The sequence below is a fragment of the Perca flavescens genome, chromosome 14 (assembly GCF_004354835.1).
Source record: "Perca flavescens isolate YP-PL-M2 chromosome 14, PFLA_1.0, whole genome shotgun sequence".
In the NCBI taxonomy this organism is placed as follows: Eukaryota; Metazoa; Chordata; class Actinopteri; order Perciformes; family Percidae; genus Perca; species Perca flavescens.
The window spans coordinates 21,505,335-21,524,295 of record NC_041344.1 but is presented as its reverse complement, the minus strand read 5'-3'; the positions used below and the strand labels follow the sequence as shown (position 1 = coordinate 21,524,295).

The 18,961-nt window shown below is 41.7% G+C and overlaps 3 protein-coding genes across 3 annotated transcripts; 1 reads left to right on the top strand and 2 right to left on the bottom strand.

The window, feature by feature from the left end:
* The first annotated feature begins 121 nt into the window (after window positions 1-121).
* Window positions 122-3,952, top strand: LOC114568252 (peptidyl-prolyl cis-trans isomerase FKBP14). Its single transcript, XM_028597728.1, has 4 exons — window positions 122-452; window positions 1,723-1,874; window positions 2,852-2,979; window positions 3,661-3,952. The coding sequence occupies exons 1-4, from the start codon at window positions 256-258 to the stop codon at window positions 3,817-3,819; spliced, it is 636 nt and encodes a 211-aa protein (XP_028453529.1). The 5' UTR covers window positions 122-255; the 3' UTR covers window positions 3,820-3,952.
* A 1,017-nt stretch (window positions 3,953-4,969) lies between these two features.
* wipf3 (WAS/WASL interacting protein family member 3) lies at window positions 4,970-14,393 on the bottom strand. Its single transcript, XM_028597729.1, is given in 9 exon segments — window positions 4,970-6,115; window positions 6,209-6,310; window positions 6,790-6,927; window positions 7,814-7,919; window positions 7,922-8,538; window positions 8,655-8,816; window positions 10,206-10,341; window positions 11,658-11,755; window positions 14,091-14,393. Coding segments are annotated over 8 exon segments (1,383 nt in total). The 5' UTR covers window positions 11,739-11,755; window positions 14,091-14,393; the 3' UTR covers window positions 4,970-6,074.
* Window positions 14,394-16,735: 2,342 nt separating this feature from the next.
* LOC114568471 (proline-rich protein 15-like protein) lies at window positions 16,736-18,364 on the bottom strand. The gene is made up of 2 exons (XM_028598083.1): window positions 17,984-18,364; window positions 16,736-17,464 (listed from the first exon to the last, which is right to left on the bottom strand). The coding sequence occupies exon 2, from the start codon at window positions 17,442-17,444 to the stop codon at window positions 17,091-17,093; it is 354 nt and encodes a 117-aa protein (XP_028453884.1). The 5' UTR covers window positions 17,445-17,464; window positions 17,984-18,364; the 3' UTR covers window positions 16,736-17,090.
* Between the last annotated feature and the right edge of the window lie 597 nt (window positions 18,365-18,961).

Here is an 18,961-nt window from a genome sequence, read left to right as displayed (position 1 = left end):
TCATTAATTTGACAACACATGCGCAGCATTCAGCAAACGCGTGTGTGCATGTGTTTTCTGAAGTTGCAGGGCATTTGTCCCTGTCGGCCACCGTAGGAAACCAATCAAAAGCAAACTTCCTGCAACAACACGTATGATGAAACGTCACTGCCACGTAGAGGAGCAACTGCACGCGCGTCGCTGCCAGAACTTGCTCAAACATTTTAGTTAGTTAGCTGTTTTGTCGTGCTTTTTCTTCGGTTTGAACGTGGCAGCATGCTGCTGACCGTGCTGAGCTGCCTCTGCTCCTCTCTGCTGCTGCTGTCTGTCAGCGGGGGGAAGCTGCCTGAAGCTGAGGTGAACATAGAAGTCCTGCACAGACCTTTTCTCTGTCACCGACAATCAAAGTACGGAGATATACTGCTGGTACATCATCAGGGATACTTTGAGAATGGGACCATGTTTCATGACAGGTAACTTTATGCTTAATGGCTGACACGATATAGTCTTATTATTGTTCTTTCAAGTTGGACTGAGTTTAAAGAAGTTTCCCTACATTACTCCTGGTAGTTCCTGTGTACAGTTAACAGCGGGATGTTACCACCTCGCTCACTGCGTTTAGTGGAAGCAATTTGCTGTAATCACTCCTCTTTTAATAAACGGCTTATGCAAATAACACATTTGTTATTAAAACTTTTAAATGCTAGTTTTTTGTTTGTTTTAGTTTTTACCGGGTTACTACCATAGACCGTATAATGCTAATAGTCTATGGTTACTACTCCATTCCAAGTGCACGCTCGTTAAATCTCCTTGGTGACGCCTCTATCTATTAGTGGTCACGTGATAAAACATTTTAAAGGGTCAGTTCAGCCAAATTATAAGAATACATATTTTCTCTTAGTAGTTTGGTTTGATGTGCTAAAATTTTAAGATCTTCATCTCTACCACTGCTGCCACCAAGTCATTACAGTTGAGGTGAATTTAATCACGAAAGTGGAAGAAGAAAAGTGCCATTTGAAAAACACTAAAGCAACATCTGAACAAAAACCGTGTTCCCACACACCTAGCTGTGAATAATTTTTTAGTTTGTTCTACTGAAGAAAAAGTCCCAATGAAAGGTGTTTACAGTCATGTTGGTGACTGAATTACCCAGCGGAGTGGGGGCAGTTTGCTTCCATTTTTTCTTATCTTCTTTAAAGAGTAAGTTGACACCCCCTAAAAAAATCTTACCTTTGCTGCCTTCCAGTGGTTTAACTTCTCACCTTGCTGCAGTAATGTACAGGTGAACTCACTGTAGGGTCAGAAGTCAAACAGGCTGGAAACTTTCCAGCTGAGAGGCCAGCAAATCACTGCATTTCATACTTAAGGTCTTAAAGCACCACAAACAATACAATACATATCTCAATAGACATAATTTAGGTAATATTGGTTGTTTATTGTGATTCGAGTGAGAAAATATGTTTTGGTAATTTTGGTGAAGCAAACAATTCATTTCTGAGATTCAACATCATTAATGTGAACAAAGTAAGTAAGAATTCTTGATTTTTCTCCTCTGTTTATCCATTTTTTTCCTCAGATTGCAATTAATATCAGAACTCAACTAATAATAAAAATAATCACAGAAAGAAATGACAAGTTTCTGTCAGGAAATAATCCCATAAAATTGTACTGCCAGATCCTTCTCACAGTCCTTCCCTTTTCAGACCTGTAACACTCCACTCTATGTCTGTGTATGTCCACCAGTCGGACTGAAGGTGACAAACAGGCAGTGTGGTTTACACTGGGCATCAGAGAAGTGATCAAAGGCTGGGATAAAGGCCTGCAGGACATGTGCTCTGGAGAGAAGAGGAAACTCATCATACCTCCAGGTCTGGCCTATGGGAAGGAAGGAAAAGGTACTGTAGCTGTGGCCATATGCGTGGAAACTTTACTGCATGATGCTAGTCTTTATAAAAGTGCTTGAGGTTTTACAAAGTGTGTAATATGTACATTTATGCATGCATGTATGTATATTATACTTGTTTGTCTTGTTTTGAATGGCTCTCTAGGACTCCCATGCTGAATGAAGGTTTCATTCAGCACTATTAGTCCACTTTTTCTCAACATGGAGCATGTGAACAATACTTTGCTTTGTCCTGGTAAGCACACACCACGCTAACCATTAACATCTATCTCCTCTGTGCCAAACTAACTTTTGCCCTGATAACAACAACCTGATGATTAATAATAAGACTAATAATGCAACCTAGGTTTGTTTCTCAAACACTTTCAACATGGTTTCTAACTTATTTACTCACAAGTTAACATTTTTAAATTGAAATGTGTTACAAGGGGTATCATTTCTTCAGCACTAGTCCATATCCACGGCGTTCCACTTCCGGGATTGTTCAGGTGCCGCCGGAAATTCCGCCGGATGTCCCTTATTTCGGCCAGATGTCCGTTACCTTCTGCTTTCTTTGTGTTGGCATTTTAAACAATTTACGAGGACTATGGTTAACTGCTCCTCAGATCTCTGCAGGGTAAATCCAGACAGCTAGCTAGACTATCTGTCCAATCTGAATTTTCTGTTGCACGACTAAAACAACCTTTGAACGTACACATGTTCCACCAAAACAAGTTCCTTCCCGAGGCGCCGTTGCTTCGTCTGGCGCCTAGTGCTGCCCAAGACGATTGTGATTGGTTTAAAGAAATGCCAATAAACCAGAGCACGTTGTTCCATCCCAGAATGCTGTGTGGACTAGCCAAATGCGAGACTACTGCAGCACTAACCAAACCAATTGTTCTCTTGATACTGAAGCATGCTTACAGAAACCTCAGGTGATAGCCAGTCTGTTTTTAGCTGACCTCTTGCCCTATGGTGTTGTCTGCTCAGGTAAGATCCCACCTGAAAGCACACTGACCTTCGTCATCGAGGTGCTTGAGATAAGAAATGGGCCGAGGTCACACGAGTCCTTCCAGGAGATGGACCTCAACGATGACTGGAGGCTCTCCAAGCATGAGGTATTCAAAGGGATTTCAAACACTTCAGAAAACACTCGAAGAACACTTGAAGTAGAATAATTACCCATCGCCTTTTATGATACACAAATTCCCAACCTTTTTGGCTTATGACCCTATAAAGCTAAGCAGTGCCTATCCAGAACCCCAGGAGGAATTTCCGTTTCAGATTGTTATTATTTTGGTCAAATTCTCTATTTCCTTTCCTAACTGGTTAATCACCTCATGACCCCTCATATCATTTTAGTTGAAACAGACCAACAGGGCCAACTGTCAATAATTAAAAATCGATTAGAAATAAGATATAAATGCACATTAAAGTAATATCCTAAAAATACAAGTACTGTGCAGGTATAATCAAATGTATTTCAATGTGGTTGTACCTTGTGAAGCACTTTGTGATTTTTATCTGTGAAAAGCACTCTATAAATAAACTTTACTTACTATGTTTTACAGTAGGTAAGTAAATTGGAGGTATATTATTGAATCTACTCAGTGATTTGGAGTTAAACACTACTGGCCATTTGTCAAAACAACGGCGGTATCTGATGTGTTGACTGTATTTTAAACCCTGCATTGTAAGGATGTAACTGGAATTTGATTAGTCTCCGCACAGTGCACAAGTTGTTGTTTTTTCTTCTCAACCTGTCTCACTGATCGCCCTGCCCTCACTCAATCTACCAGGTGAAAGTGTATCTGAGGAAAGAGTTTGAGCGTCACGGCTACGCTCCCAACGACACTCTACACGAGAACATGGTGGAGGACATCTTTGCCAAAGAGGATGAGAACAAAGACGGCTTCATATCATCCAGAGAGTTTACTTACAAACACGATGAACTTTGAATTCTCTCCCAGTCCCACGAACCACTCACTTCCCCTTAGTATCTTCCAGTTGTCATTGATTTTTGGTGGAAATACTTTTATTTTATTTTTTTATTTTTATTGTCTGCATTAAAAGTAATTCATTTTAATAGAAGCACTGTTTGTCTTGTGTGTGTGTGTGATATGTAAACTCCTCCTGTGTAGAGCCTTGTGGTGAGCTCTGAGCCAACCGGTTTGTTTCACTGATGTTTTACTTTGCATTTTTGTTTACTTCTGCCAGAGCCCATTCCACTCTCCACACAACGTTTTAAGGATTTAAATGTTATGCAGTTATCATTGTCACCAAATATCAGAGGCACCAGACACTGAGCAAATGCTTTTAGTGGCAGTGCATCCTGTGGGCAGGCAATGTAAGTAGATTACAGTTGCCAAGTTTGGCTGTGAAATTCCCCTTAATGGAAATACAGTGTTGATTTCCTTTACAAAATGTTACCAGATCAATGTAGTTTACCTTTTGTGGGTCCATTAGGAAAGAAAGTGCTTTTGCTTTTTTTTCCCTGTATGGTAAACTAATCAGTCCACTTCAGATAACAATCGTCATTAAATCAGGCTTAACTGTTATATTGATTAGTTTGTGTGTGTATTTCAGTTAAGTCATGACAATGCCAACTTTGTTATTTTTAATTTCTATTCAGAATGTGTATTTTTAAAGGACATCAGTGATCATCAGTTTTCCATGGCAGACGTGATGACTTGACATAGCAGGAAAAGCAGGTGTAACCAAGAACATAATTGCTCACTTTCATTTTCTGTAAGTGCTCCCAGTAAGCCAGCATACACCGTACTCAGGCTCTGGCACTGGTAAACCTAAATGGAATGCAGCTAGCATTGACGTTATTAGAGACACCTGTTTGCACATGCGTACACTCCAATGTCAATGCAGAAAGGATATATTGTTCAGCCCTGCTCTGCAACTTCCATGGAATCTCATTCTGATTTTTAATTAAATAATGATTGACCCTACTTTGACCGTTGTCTGACAGGGTGAAGTGGGATAAACTGCTACTTTTTTTTTTTAACAATGTGCTGGAGGCTGTTTTGAGACACTGCACACACAAGTCTTAAACCAGAAAATGTTTACACAGTGCCGACTAGAATCTAGACTGTCCAGTTTCCATAGCTCCTGGTTTATTTGGTGGTCACAACTTGTAATACTTTACACATTGAACCAGCAGGTGGCAATGTCTTCACATGTGTTAGTATTGGTTAATACAGTAAGAAAGGCAACACTAAACCTCTTCCATTATCTATTCATAACAATGTAACTTAAAACAGATGCATTCCCATCATTCTAAGATATATCATTCTCAGTATATTCTCTTCTGCACTTTTATGGATGCATATTTTACTTATAAAAACAATAACATAAACACAGAAGGCACCATTGTATGTGCAAGGATTTATGAACCTGTAATTGTTTTTCACATTGAGTTTAAGATGAGGTTTCCCTGCTAACGGTGATCACATAGGTCATTGAATTCCCCAAAACATGACTTCTAGAGAGGGTTGTCCTGCTTGTACATTGAAAATTGAAATTATTGTTGGAGCATTTTGTCAAACATGCATACAGTACTAGGAGCTTCTTCTTCTTGTACAGTTGTTGTTGATGACCACAGTTTGTATCTATAAAAGAGCTTCACTTTCTGTGCGTTTAAGAATGTTTCTGAGTTAAATACAGACTTTCAAAAGTGCTACTCTATAAAAGGGACATATCATGACATAAAATCAAAATATTCTATTCATTATACTGTAGAAACTGAAATGCTTACAAACTGTGTCAAGAGTCGTGTTAAATATAGCTGCTGGAAGACACTGGAGTGTGTGTGTGTGTGTGTGTATATAGAGTCTGTATGTAGGGAGAGTCCTCCTCCTCACACACATTCAAAACATTCCACACTGGAATAGGTCAGAGGTCACATAGTCAGAATAAGGCGGGACACACACACACAAATACACTCAACACAAACAACACACACACAGCCTGCATCAAAATAAGCCCATGGCGGTTATGTCATTGTCATGAGCTGTCATGAGGAGGAGGATGAAAATTAAGTCTTAACTGCCTGATAAGTGTGTGTGTGTGTGTGTGTGTGTGTGTGTGTGTGTGTGTGTGTGTGTGTGTGTGTGTGTGTGTGTGTGTGTGTGTGTGTGTGCGTGCGTGCGTGTGTGTAAAAATACACACAATGTAAATACACACGTGTGGGGGGAGCCTTGACTCATCTTAGATGTGTCCTTATCCCAGGTGATTTGGGGTTGCCTTTGAGAGGAGAAAGAGGAAGAAAAACTCAATAGATGATATTGAAGTCATGGGTAAACAAGTTGAGAAATAACGAGTGTACTGTGGTTGTACCTCTGTTTTCTTTGCTGGGGTAGATCCGAGGGAAAGGCTTGAATTCATCGGGAGGGGGGAAGTCCTCTACGGGGTGGAACTGGAACTTGGATTCAAAATCATCTGCTGGTAGTATGCATACAGTAAAGATGCAATTAAAGGCTGCCATTTTGTCCTCATTTTCAAATACAAGGTTATTCAATCTGCCTCTTCAAAAATAAACGTATGTCCTTTTCTCAAAAGCAACCCTTGTCGAGTCTCCTTTCCTCTACAGTTCTTTCACTCTGAGAATTACATTTTTTCATTGATAAAATCCTATTTAATTACAGTGCTCCTATCATACCCAAATTTACAAGATAGAAATGCACATACAATAAAAGCAGACATGAAAACAAAATACAAGTATATTCCACAAGCAATAATTAGCCTACCATTTCTTTAAACACAGCAGTCCATATTGTCCACATGCAGGGATGTATCTCATCATCAATAGGAAACGCTTATTATTTTTGTAAAATACATAATAAAAGTTCTGATTTACATTCGAGGATGATGTAGGAAATATATATATATACATATATATAATTGTAAGCTACACTGACCCAGGTTGTGCAGGTGTCCATTCCTGAGACTTGATGGAGGCAGGGGAGGTGGTGGCGGTGGTGGAGGAATGCGGCTGGTCAGCTCGGTAGAGGGGGATCGTGCCGGGGGAGCTGGAGGAGGAGCCAGCCGAGCCACACCTGTTACCATGGGTGGCAAGAGCAGAGGAGTCAGAGGGGTGTCAGACATCAGCAATAAAATGCGCAACATGTCAAATACATCACAAATCCAATATTATCTTTTTTGATAACTGAGACAGCAAGGCCATATTCACACTTTTTTCTCTCTGAGAAAAAAAACATTGATTTGTAAATGCTGAGTTACACAACAAATGTACCTAACCTTAATCCCGCACAACTAACAGTTACAACAAATATCCCCCCCCCCCCAATAAACATTGATCGTTGTTGAATCATATGTTGTAAAATGTACATTTATATATTTGGACATCTGTAACCCGTTAAAACACAGCGATGTCTACTCACAACAGTTCCACCAAAGAGTTTAGTTTTTCATTTTTTCAGTGTAGACTTATTTGAACAATTTCTACAGACATGAAACTATCAGAAAACAGCATTTCACAAAAGCAAAGCAATGATTAGATAAAAGTCAAGTAAATATTTCATTTTTGTGTAACAAAACCAATTCTTCCCTCCTGTCCTGAATATCATCTCGGAACACCTTAGATTTACTGTAACTTGTGACACCCTTTTAGGGTTCCCAAACACCTCAGATTTAGAACTACTGTTTTAGGGTGTCTTCCTATCTAACTTGTAAATGAAATGAAAAAAAAATGGGCAATCTTTCTCTTATACATCTAATACATTCTCTTTACGTCGTTTCTTACTGTCCATTGGCTCCATTTTAATAGCATTGCTTATGGCTGTACATTGTGTTTTAACATGAGTGAACATCATCGCATATAACCAAAGTGCACTCCAAACAAATATGACAGGAGGTTCTTTTTTTATCTACCTTGCAACAGCTCAACAGAAAAGACTATTCCTCTTCTTGGCATCCACCTACCTGCATTTCTGGGCACAGCCGGTGGCCGTCGGGTGGGGGCGTTGCAGGGGTACGAGGGAGGCAGAGAGCGCATAGCTGGGGAGGGCACTGCGGCCACCTTGGGTGGTGGAGGGGGGAGGGTGGACGGGCAGCTGGGGGTGTAAGAAGCTGGGAGGGGGGGAGGAGGAGGTGGGGGAGGAGGTCCCAGTGGGCTGTCCCGCAGGATGGGGAACCTAGAAGGTTCCGAGTGGACTGGGGGTGGAGTGTAGAAGCACCCTGAGGAGCGGTCCCCTGGAACAGCAGAGGGAGGTTGGAAAGGTGGAGGAGGAGGAGGAGGAGGGGGAGGAGTAGAGGGCTGGGAGATGGAGGTGTGGTAGGAGTGCTGGATGGGGAGCCAGGTGGGCTTGGTGACTTGGGATGGAGGAGGTGGAGGAGGAGGACAGGAGGGGAGAGGCGGAGGAGGCCTGTTGGCCGGCCGGTCCTGGAAGGCTTGAGGTGGGGGAGGCGGGGGAGGAGCAGAGGGAGGGGCGGGTGGAGGCGGAGGAGGGGAGAAGATGCAGGGAAAGAAGGCAGGTGCTTGCTGCAGTGAGAGGGGGAGGAAGGAGCAGAGGACGAGGGAACGGGCGGACGGTGGACGGAGCCTCGGTGCTCCCCCGTCCTGGGAGGCTCAGACACGCTGCCGGTGTCTGCTGGCGTGGGTGGGTTCCACAGAGGCTTCAGGGAGGCTGAGGAGCTCGATCGGGACACTTCAACAAAACACACACACACACACACACACACACACACACAAGAGGAGTCATTTGGATGGTTAATATATATAATAATATATAGATTTAGTCAGAGCAAGACATTTGGCACTAACCTGAAGTCTTGCCTGCTAAGTCTCTTTGTCCTGTAGGCCTGAGAGTGGGGAACCCTCCAGCAAAGAGCCCACCCAAAGAGGTTACCATGGGTGCCATCCCTCCTGATGAGCCCTGAGAAGCACCAACACTGCTGGATACATCTCCAGTGCTAGCCTTGGGCTCTGGGTAACAAGACATGTACAAATACATTACAAATGATTAATACCAATGACATCAGTGCCCATTTGGTGTTTTTAATCATTATATATTTATCACATGTTCATTAACAAATACATACATGCATTCACACATAAGGTTATTGTTTAACATTGTCTTTTCTCAGTAGGTTTAATAGTTGTGGAAATCTTTTTTTGATAATCCAATCCAATCCAATCCACTTTATTTCTATAGCACATTTTACAAACACAAAGTTCCCAAAGTGCTGCACAGAAGACTCAGAACATACAAACAATTCATAAAAAAATATATAAAATATAGAAAGAATAAGACAACATAAAGACGCAATAGTTCAGACAGAAACTTGAGTAAATAGTAACTTTTTGCACCTCGCATCTCCTGAGGGCTAACTACACACCTTTCCCAATGCAAAACAGAGCGGCCTGTTTCAACTGTCCTGGCTCCATACATGTAACAAACAAAGCTACTCTTAGGTACTATTTACTGGCCAATGGCCACATGTAGTTAAGTTAATTCCTCAACTAACTGAACGAATGTATCGTTAACATATTATATGATAAACTGACATCCATATTTCAACTATGCAATAGTTTTTTTTATTTCAAAGGGAGGATGTGTTTTTGTCTGTGTCAATGAGATAGCTTTCTGGTTGGGCAGGATGGCCATTATCAGAGTGGCAAACATGTATGAATTACATGTTTCTGTCTGAACTTTTTAACAATTACTCTGTTTTAATGTTACATTGATTGTCCTTTGCAGCTAAAAGTTTAGAGAAATGTGTCTTGTAACCATGCAGACAAAACATACAGTCAAATGCACACAGACTTGAAAATACTGTACTAAAAACATGATAAGATACGTAGACATTTTTATACATCTTATGGTATACTGTGGATACAGTGTATGTCTTGTCTATTGTGTTTGCCACTGTATATTCTGTAGTAGTTTCCCATTCTGGCTCCATCCTTATCTGATGTGCATTCCTTCCTGAAGTGTCCACTTGGTGTGTGTGTGTGTGTGTGTGTGTGTGTGTGTGTGTGTGTGTGTGTGTGTGTGTGTGTGTGTGTGTGTGTGTGTGTGTGTGTGTCTCTGTGTGTCTATGCTCATATATAGGTCAAAGAGAAACAACATACTCCCAATGAACTACACATACTATCTTCTCCACTAACATTTTTTCCCCACTCTCTTTTTACCCTTATACATCACACTATCTAATAAAAAACAACACACCCTTAAACCCCCTTCCTCTAAACTCCACTGTGAGAAATACTTGACATAGTCGGTGACACCAGAGTGAGTATCATTTAGTGTCTTAACGCAGACTGAGCATGTCCGTGTGCACATTAGTAGCACAGTAAGGATTTTGATCTTACTATCGACGGCAGGAGCGCTGCGGTCATTGACCTGTGTGACTTTCTTTAGTCGGGCTCCTTTTTGGATGTCGGCCAACAGGGCATTCCTTCCACCACCTCCTCCACCAGACTTGAACTTAGGAGGCTCTGATGGACACTGTCACACACACACACACACACAGACAAAAAAAAACTTTTATGTAACAGTGACCAATGTTTTACCATATATGTGTTCTGTCTTATGGTACACTTTAGGACACCAAGTGAAGAACAGACTATTTTGAATGAATTAATAAATTATGGCATAAAGAGGCTCCATTTGGTGCTTTTCTGTTTGGTATTGTTGTAAATTTTATATTTTGGGAGTTTTTGGTTTTGGTGCTGATGGGACAAAGCAAAATATTTGAAGACATCACCTTGGACTCTGGGAATTTATTTTTCATTTAATTTCTTAACTTCTTTCTTTGTTATTAACATTGAATTTAAAAAAAAATATCAACAGGTTAAAACATGAAGGATAAAGATTTCTAGGTTTTATTTGATGTGATTTATTTACATTATGGTGGGTGAGAACAAATGGAACTTCTGTATAGCCATCTCCTCAACTTCACCTCAGCTCTTTTTGACAAACATACCAAACGACAAAAAAAAGTGCAGTGAAAGAATTCAGCAAAGGGTTAATGGAGGAAGAAGAGGAACTCATTAAAAGTGAAGGAAGAAGAAGAGAAACAGGAGGGGAGAGGATCATCTTTAGCTATGTTATGTAATAGAGAGATGCGAAGCACCGTGACTTCAGTTTATTAATGTCACTCTGCAGTGTGGCCTTGTTTGCTGGCAGCGGCGACTCATTTAACATGAGGACACTGAGCGCCTGGTATGGAAACATAACACTCTTCTGCTACTGAGAGCCTGCTGTCTTCCCGCCTGTGTGTGTGTGTGTGTGTGTGTGTGTGTGTGTGTGTGTGTGTGTGTGTGTGTGTGTGTGTGTGTGTGTGTGTGTGTGTGTGTGTGTGCATTACCTCAATCAATAATGCAAATAACCTACAGGTGAGGCTTGATGGTCAGTGAGAAGGACACAAGGGAGTGTTTGCAATTGCATGAGAGAGAGTTAGAGAAAGACTAGTCTCGCATTGCCAGACCTTGGGAGAGATTGGAGAAAAACGTGCTCTGGTTTATTGGCATTTCTTTAAACCAATCACAATCGTCATGGGAGGCGCTATTAAGAGCCGCACGGAGCCCCGGTGCCGCTGCAAAATAGCCTGGAACACGTGTACATTCAAAAGTTGTTTGAGTCGTGCAACAGAAAACTCAGTCCTCACAAATCGGCTGGAGTTTAAAATTCGGACACAAAGAAAGCGGAAGGTAACGGACATCTGGCCGACAAGGGTGAAATCCGACGGAATTTTCGGTCGGCAACGGAGCAATCCCGGTAGTGGAACGTGGTGGATATAGACTAGAGAAAGACAGTCTTACCTTTGGCAGGGCAGCGTTGGGCGGTGGTGGTGGCGGTGGGGGAGCCAGAGGAGGCGGAGGGGGAGGAGGGGGGACTGGCATGCCGATGCCTCAGATACCTGCACAAGACAATGTACACTTTATAACACAGTTGCCGTGCTATTCGTGCCCTGCAGCCACTGACCACCATACAGGACTTGTCCTCCATGTCAGAAGCTGATACTATGTAAAGGGGCACATTTGATGACCTCCTAGCCTCTTCCCTGAACAGGAAGAGCTTTCACCAGCGTACATCGCAAAACAGGAAACAGCTAGTGCTCCATCCTCTCTAGAGAAATCTGACACATCCCCCCCCCACCCGGCCCTGTCCTACTCTTCTTTCCACAATGCCCTGTGGCGGTACTTGGGAGAGGAACAATGGAGAGTGTTGTGTGAAAAGTAATGGACCCCTACCCTTCAGTCGCTTAGTAACCAAAGGCCTTCACTGCTGTAAAACACATTCAGGAAACTCCACAGGAAAATGCTTCTGCATGCTTTTTTTCCTCCAAATTATACTGAACATGTAACAGGATGTCTTGTGGTTCTGTCATCAAGAGCAACTGGTTCAGTAATCAAAGTGATAAGCACCGGTGGCCAAACAGCTACTTTCCAAGAACAGCTCGTGTCCAGGATTATGTCACCGTGTTTCAATCTACAAGTGTTGTTGGCCAAATCAGCTATTAAATGATCCACTGTGACATTCACTGAGACCTCCACACAACTGTCTTGACATCATATATTCTGGACGAGCTGTCTTGGCTGTGAAAGACTGAAAACAGCCAGAGGTTTGTGCACATTTGATTCTCTGGGGAATTTGCACATGCTCCTCCTGAGCAATTTAATAAAAGACAGAACAGAACCTGTATTTGTTGAATCTCGTATGTGTCCCTCTTCTCTTTGTCCGTCTGTGTGTGTGTTTGTGTGTGTGTGTGTGCGTACGTATGTGTGCGCGTGTGTGTACAAGTCATGCCTTCCAACTGGCAACCGACTGTCCTGTCGTTGCTATTTCTATCTCCATATCTGTGTCAAGCAGCCTCTGTGACACTGCCAGTGTAGGTCTTTAAAGGGGACAAAGCTGGACACGGGTTAGCTGAGCTCAGGAGGAACAGGTGGGATACTGAGTGGAAATGCACCTCTCACACCAGCTGTTTTTCTTTGACCTGTAGTACGTCTCGTTCTTCCTGAAGCAAAGAAGATCTGATGGTACGCACACAAGCAGCTGGAAGTGACAGCTGCTGCAGCCTAAACAAGGGATTTCTAAACTTGTGAAAGACATGCAAAACAATTGAGACCATGGAACCCCAGCCAAGGCTGTCCTAACTTACTTGAGGATATGACATAGGCCTAGCACTGCATCTTTATTGTATGAATCAGCGAGAAGAAAGGGAGGGTGTGGTTTGTTGGTTTTGGGATAAATGTATTATTAAATTTATTTGTTGACATCAGCCTGCCCAGGGACTACAGGTGGAAACTAGCACAAGTGCTACAACCTGGTATAATGCATCTCTCCTGTCTAAGGTTAATGTATATTGTACATTGTCCCTGTTTAAATAAATAAAAAAAAAAAAAAAAGGGTGCAGCTATAATGTTCTGTTTGGGGTCTCAGAGACCCTAGTCTCGCACAGCCAGACCTGTCTCCACAGTTCATGGTTAAATACAATGGATTTCCGTGTGCTCTAGGTCTGGAATTGCTGTTGACAGTACTTTTTATGCTGCACTACCCCACTCAAATTCTAAAAAGTCAATTTGATTTCTATTATTGGAGTTTTATAATAATAATACAGGGAGTTAACTGAACTTAAACATAAGCAACAACACTATAACATATTGTACTTTTTTTGTCTGTGAATGAGTTTAACAACTAAATAATATGTATTTTCTATATTTTATTCATGCATACCCCATATAACATATTTGTTATACCGTGTGAAATTGATTGGTGTAAATGTGTATGGTAATGTTTTCATCAATTATTCACACAAATTGTCATGCTTTGTTCATTATAATGCAAACCGAAATAAATATTATAAATTCATATAATATTTAGAACCTTTTTTGTTGTGAAAAGCAATAGTTATTGTTCATTGCTGTATTTTGTCTCCATTAAATGTGAGAATGGAAAGCAAAAAGAAAAACATATTTTAAGGAAAAATAAATGGTGGATTTTACAGCAGTGGGTCTCTGGGCACTAAACAATGAGGAAGTATTTAATTTAAAGTTGACTGCTGGAAACAAAAATGTACCTTGGATTTCTCCACACCACTAAAACAGAAAAGACAAGGTGCCTGAACAAGCACAGCTCATCTGCTGCACACAGCTCTTGTTTCACCCTCATCAGGCAGTTTTACAGGAATAAGAATAACCACCTGTCACATATAAGTGGTGTGCATTAATAATAGACAGAAGCATCCTCACCTTTGCGAAATATCCGAAGTCCACCTGTTTGCAGAGAAAGCTTCAGTGAGATGGACCACAGCACACTGACCTCATAGTGCGCGCCCAATAGCGTTATTTATAGTCGAATGAGGACACCATGTAGCCTATCTGGCGTTTGGGCTGCCAATAACTACTCCTTGAAGAAACGTTGCAAAAAGTTGCAGAAACCTTTCATTTTGACTTCACATTGGTGTCAAAACATGCGATAGTGGTCGTAAACAACGGTCTCTTTCTGGCTATGGCTGTTTATTCCCTTGTGAGCGCAGCGCAGGAGGCCACACCTCACCGCCCCACGCTCAACACGGGACCAATGAGGGGGGGAGAGAGAGAGAGAGAGAGGCGGAAACTTGGCCCGTTATCATCGACTCAATTCATGCTGAAGTTGCCAACAGACTTTCCCTCACCTTGATATATACACCTGTGTGGAATAAAATAAAGATTGTGTAGCTATGCATGAGAACTTCGGACTGAGAGGGGAAGAAGTCTGCATCCGTGACTTTTCTGTAACAAGATTACTCGATGGATTGTTTTTCAACTCAGAATATTTCAGTTCTATTCAACTCTATTTTTGGCTGTAGGCTATGATTGCACATTTTCGCCCCCTTGTGTTGAAAATATAGCATTGCAAGTCATCCTTAATCAAAAGTGTCTGTATCATAGACTGTATTATATATATATATATATATATATATATATATATATATATATATGTCTATGGTCTGTATTAAATAGCATGCTTCACTTACTGCAGATTACTGCTTCTCTCTTGAGCTAATGTGAGATAACTAGATGATGTTAATGCATTACATATGAAAGTCATAAAGTGATTTTGTAGCCATAATTGATGTTACATAAACATGAATGCTGCAGATAGGCTACTGTACACACACACACACACACACACACACACACACACACACACACACCTACCTCAAACGTCAACAGTGACAGAGGAATGCTGTGACACAGGCATGCTCCTCCCTTTAAGTGACAGGACAGTATATATTAAGCCAGAGTTTGACATGCACGCTACATACACTCACCTAAAGGATTATTAGGAACACCATACTAATACCGTGTTTGACCCCCTTTCGCCTTCAGAACTGCTTTCATTCTTTGTGGCATTGATTCAACAAGGTGCTGGAAGCATTCTTTAGAAATGTTGGCCCATGTGGCCAGGTTAGCTCAGTTGGTAAGCAGGCACACATATAGAGGTTTACTCCTCGACGCAGCGGCCGTAGGTTTGACTCTGACCTGCGGCCCTTTGCTGCATGTCGTTCCCCCTCTCACTCCCCTTTCATGTCTTCATCTGTCCTGTGAAAATAAAGGCCTAAAAAAACATTCTGACTCTACCATCTGAATGTCTCAACAGAAATCGAGACTCATCAGACCAGGCAACATTTAGATCACCTTTCTTTCCCATTCTGACATTCAGTTTGGAGTTCAGAAGATTGTCTTGACCAGAACCTGTCCACACCCCTAAATGCATCAAGGAAGCTGCCATGTGATTGGTTGATTAGATAATTGCATTAACGAGAAATTTCACAGGTGTTCCTAAAAATCCTTTAGGTGAGTGTATAAATGCCACTAATTCCTTGTAGCCGCGCTCGTTGCCTCCTCCAGTAAAGTGATGATGAGGCACAAGCCCGGCTGACAAGACGAGCGATATGACTCCTGTGTACGAGTCTTTTGCACTTTTAGCTGTGATTTTGAAGTGCACATTTTCTTATGTATTTATGGGACTTTGTGGAATCCTTTAACTGTAAAGTGTTTTTCTTCTTTATCAGCGTCTGTTTTGAAATACATTTCTCAAAAGGGACAACACAAAAAACTGTCCAGTTCAAACCATTACTGTGATCGGATAGGGTAATAATGCACATACACACACTCATACAATCACTTGTTATCAGCAGTTATCAGATTTATTTCTCATATTTTGCCTTCATTTGGGAGTTCACAGGTGGTCCAAAATACAGTAGTCCTGCAAAGCAAACTACATATGGATCATGCTTTCTTAGCTACATGGCCATATATCATTCAGCTAAATATCGCGAGTCACGACATTACCTTCTTACTTCAATAGGACCCATTATGTCATAAAGCATGCTGGGCTTCGTCCTTCATTTAGAGTATTTGTGCAGTTTTGCTGGCAAGTGTTGTGCGTCTTCACTAAAAGCTGCTCACAAGCATTCCTTAATTTCTTCCACTAACTGATTTCTTTTTTCACACATTATAATGAAATAATTTTACACCTTCATAAACATCCTTCTAACCCTTTAGAATCAACATGTGTTTTGTAAAAGCATTAGTAAAAGGAGCATTATACTTATACTACTATTCTTCATTATCAAACATATATTATTCTTATGACGGAAATAATGTAGACATCTTATGAACAATATTTTCTGGGAGCTTATATCACACCTAATCTTTGGATTGGTTGGATTCAAGGATTGTGCTTTCTTAAAAGGTTGTAGGTCATTTTTTTGAGTTTTCCAATGATGGCACTGTCCGTGACTGAACCAGGGACACTGTGGGACACATACACACTACATATTGCGCTCTTAAGTACTTACAGCACTAGTACTGTATCTCTTCTTTTGGGCTTTGATTATGGGATATTGTTGGCGAAATGGTTCAATAACCAACATGAAGAAGAGATATAATCAATTTCAAGTTGATGATCATCAAAAAAAATGTCCACATTTCCAATTTGTCATATACCTCATAACCTCATTCCTGCAGTATTGGGTTAAGTGTTAAATGCTCCATCATTGTCTCATCTTCATCATCACCATCGCAACTTAAACACAACTGACCTCTTGGTATGCCTCAAGAGAATGAAGCATCTTCATGTACTCAACACCCTCTCCTTTTCTTCAAGCATCTTTTTTTTTTCTAAAGCAACAGTCTTGGATCAATTCCTCCTCTTCCTCCTCCTCCTCCTCCTCCTCCTCTCCGTCACCACATGTCCTCATTCTAAGTCTCTTTCTCCTGTAGAGGAAGGCTCGAGCGCACTCTCCGCTTCTCCTTAAATCGACCTGAGCGTGACACCTTCATGTTCCTGCGGCACGTCTGCTCGTTGAAGACCGACTCCAGGCGGGAGTCGTCGTAGGTGTCATCGCTGGCGAGGCTGGAGCTCTTGCTGGACTCCTGTTGAGACAGGGACTGGTCGCCGCTGCTCTTGGAGGCTGCGTGATCTTTTGGCTTCTCAGTCTGTTGTGCAAAAGGATCAAAGTCCGGGTCAAGAGTGTGGGGTGTACTGGTGTCCTTAGGGCCTCCGCTCTTCTTTTTTGGCAGGAATGCCTTCCACCATGGGACCCTCTCTGTCATCTTTGACTAGCGGGAGGGACCTGGTACAGGAAACAGATACCATCAGTAATTCAGCTGTAGTTGAGCTCTTCCCCTCTGCATCAGTATTATGTCATTTCATCATCGCCATGCTCTGATCTGGCCCCTGATTTACCATACTCTAATTTCTAGTAAAACATCAAATTGTCCTTTTAAAAACTATATTTGTAAAACTGTCATGTCATTGGTTTGATAAAATATTACTCTGACAAATTATCGTCCTAATAATCATCATGCTCTACATCTTTATCGTCACCCTCATAATCATCACAAATCCTATTTTCTGTTAGGATATCATGATTTGCCCTCTCTAAATTTGAATGTGATTTAATTTCACTTCTCTTGTACATCATTTTCCACTGGTGAGACAACTTCTCCCCAACTAATCCTAAGACTTAACAGTGTAACCATGTTTACATTTTCTGTAAAACTGGTTTAATGAGTCGTGAAAACTGAAAAGCAAACACAAGCCGTGATTCACAAGTGAATAATGCGCAAAAAACTCTCTAATGAACACTTACCTCAGCTACAGTCGTAGTGTAATGTAGTGTGTGGACACTTAAAACAACCCGAAGTGTAAATGTAACACTTTGGATTGTTCCGAGGTATAAATCCACAGGACAGGTCAGTGTCTTATTCTTCAGTGATGGAACACAACTGTGACGGCAGTCCTTCAAGGGGTCGCAGCAGTATCCATTTTACGCACAAGCCAGGTGTCTTGCTGCCTTACATCTCCCACCTCCAGACAGTTTGATTTTTCTCCTGTTGCTCTCGTCAAATATCTCTACTCTTCTTCTGCAATTCATGAGAACCGTACAAATGAGTTGACACATTTATATGGAGCAACCTTTCTTCTACTGAACCAGCAGGTTTCCGCCTCCGAAACTCTCATGTCGGAGCACCTGTCCTCACTCCTGATTGGATGAACTGCCAGGGTATGTCACGTGTGCTACCGTCAGGTGAAGCCACTGCGATGGTAGGCGGGTCTTGTGGTTGCTTGGCAACATACCCCATGGGAGCGTGCGCCTCTTCAGTGACACATTAAGATAAATAACCTTTTGTATCACCTGAACCTAACCCAAGTCTGGGAGCCAAATTATGTTCCAATTTTGGACGCCCAGTATTTTAGGCCACAATGGCTCGTACGTTGTCATGCAAAGGAATGCAAAGGAATAATGAGATGTGTATTCAATTAAGGGTATTAATAGCCACCGATCAAAACAGGCTGTAGGCTATAGTGAGCAGCACATGGTTTAAATGAGACCCTGTGCTGACATTACCAGAGGTGACAGGAAGACGTCAGGAGTCTCCTGAAATAACATTACTGCACTAGATGTGCAATTGTTGCTGTTGTAAATTCACATTGAGTGAGGGGAAGCGGTTTGGCCTGGGGCCGGTTTCACTGGGCTACCTGTCACGTGTGATTCGTTCGGATGCTTCTCCAACAATGGGGTCAGTTTCATGTTGTTTTTCTGTCTGTCTGTCTGTCTGTCTGTCTT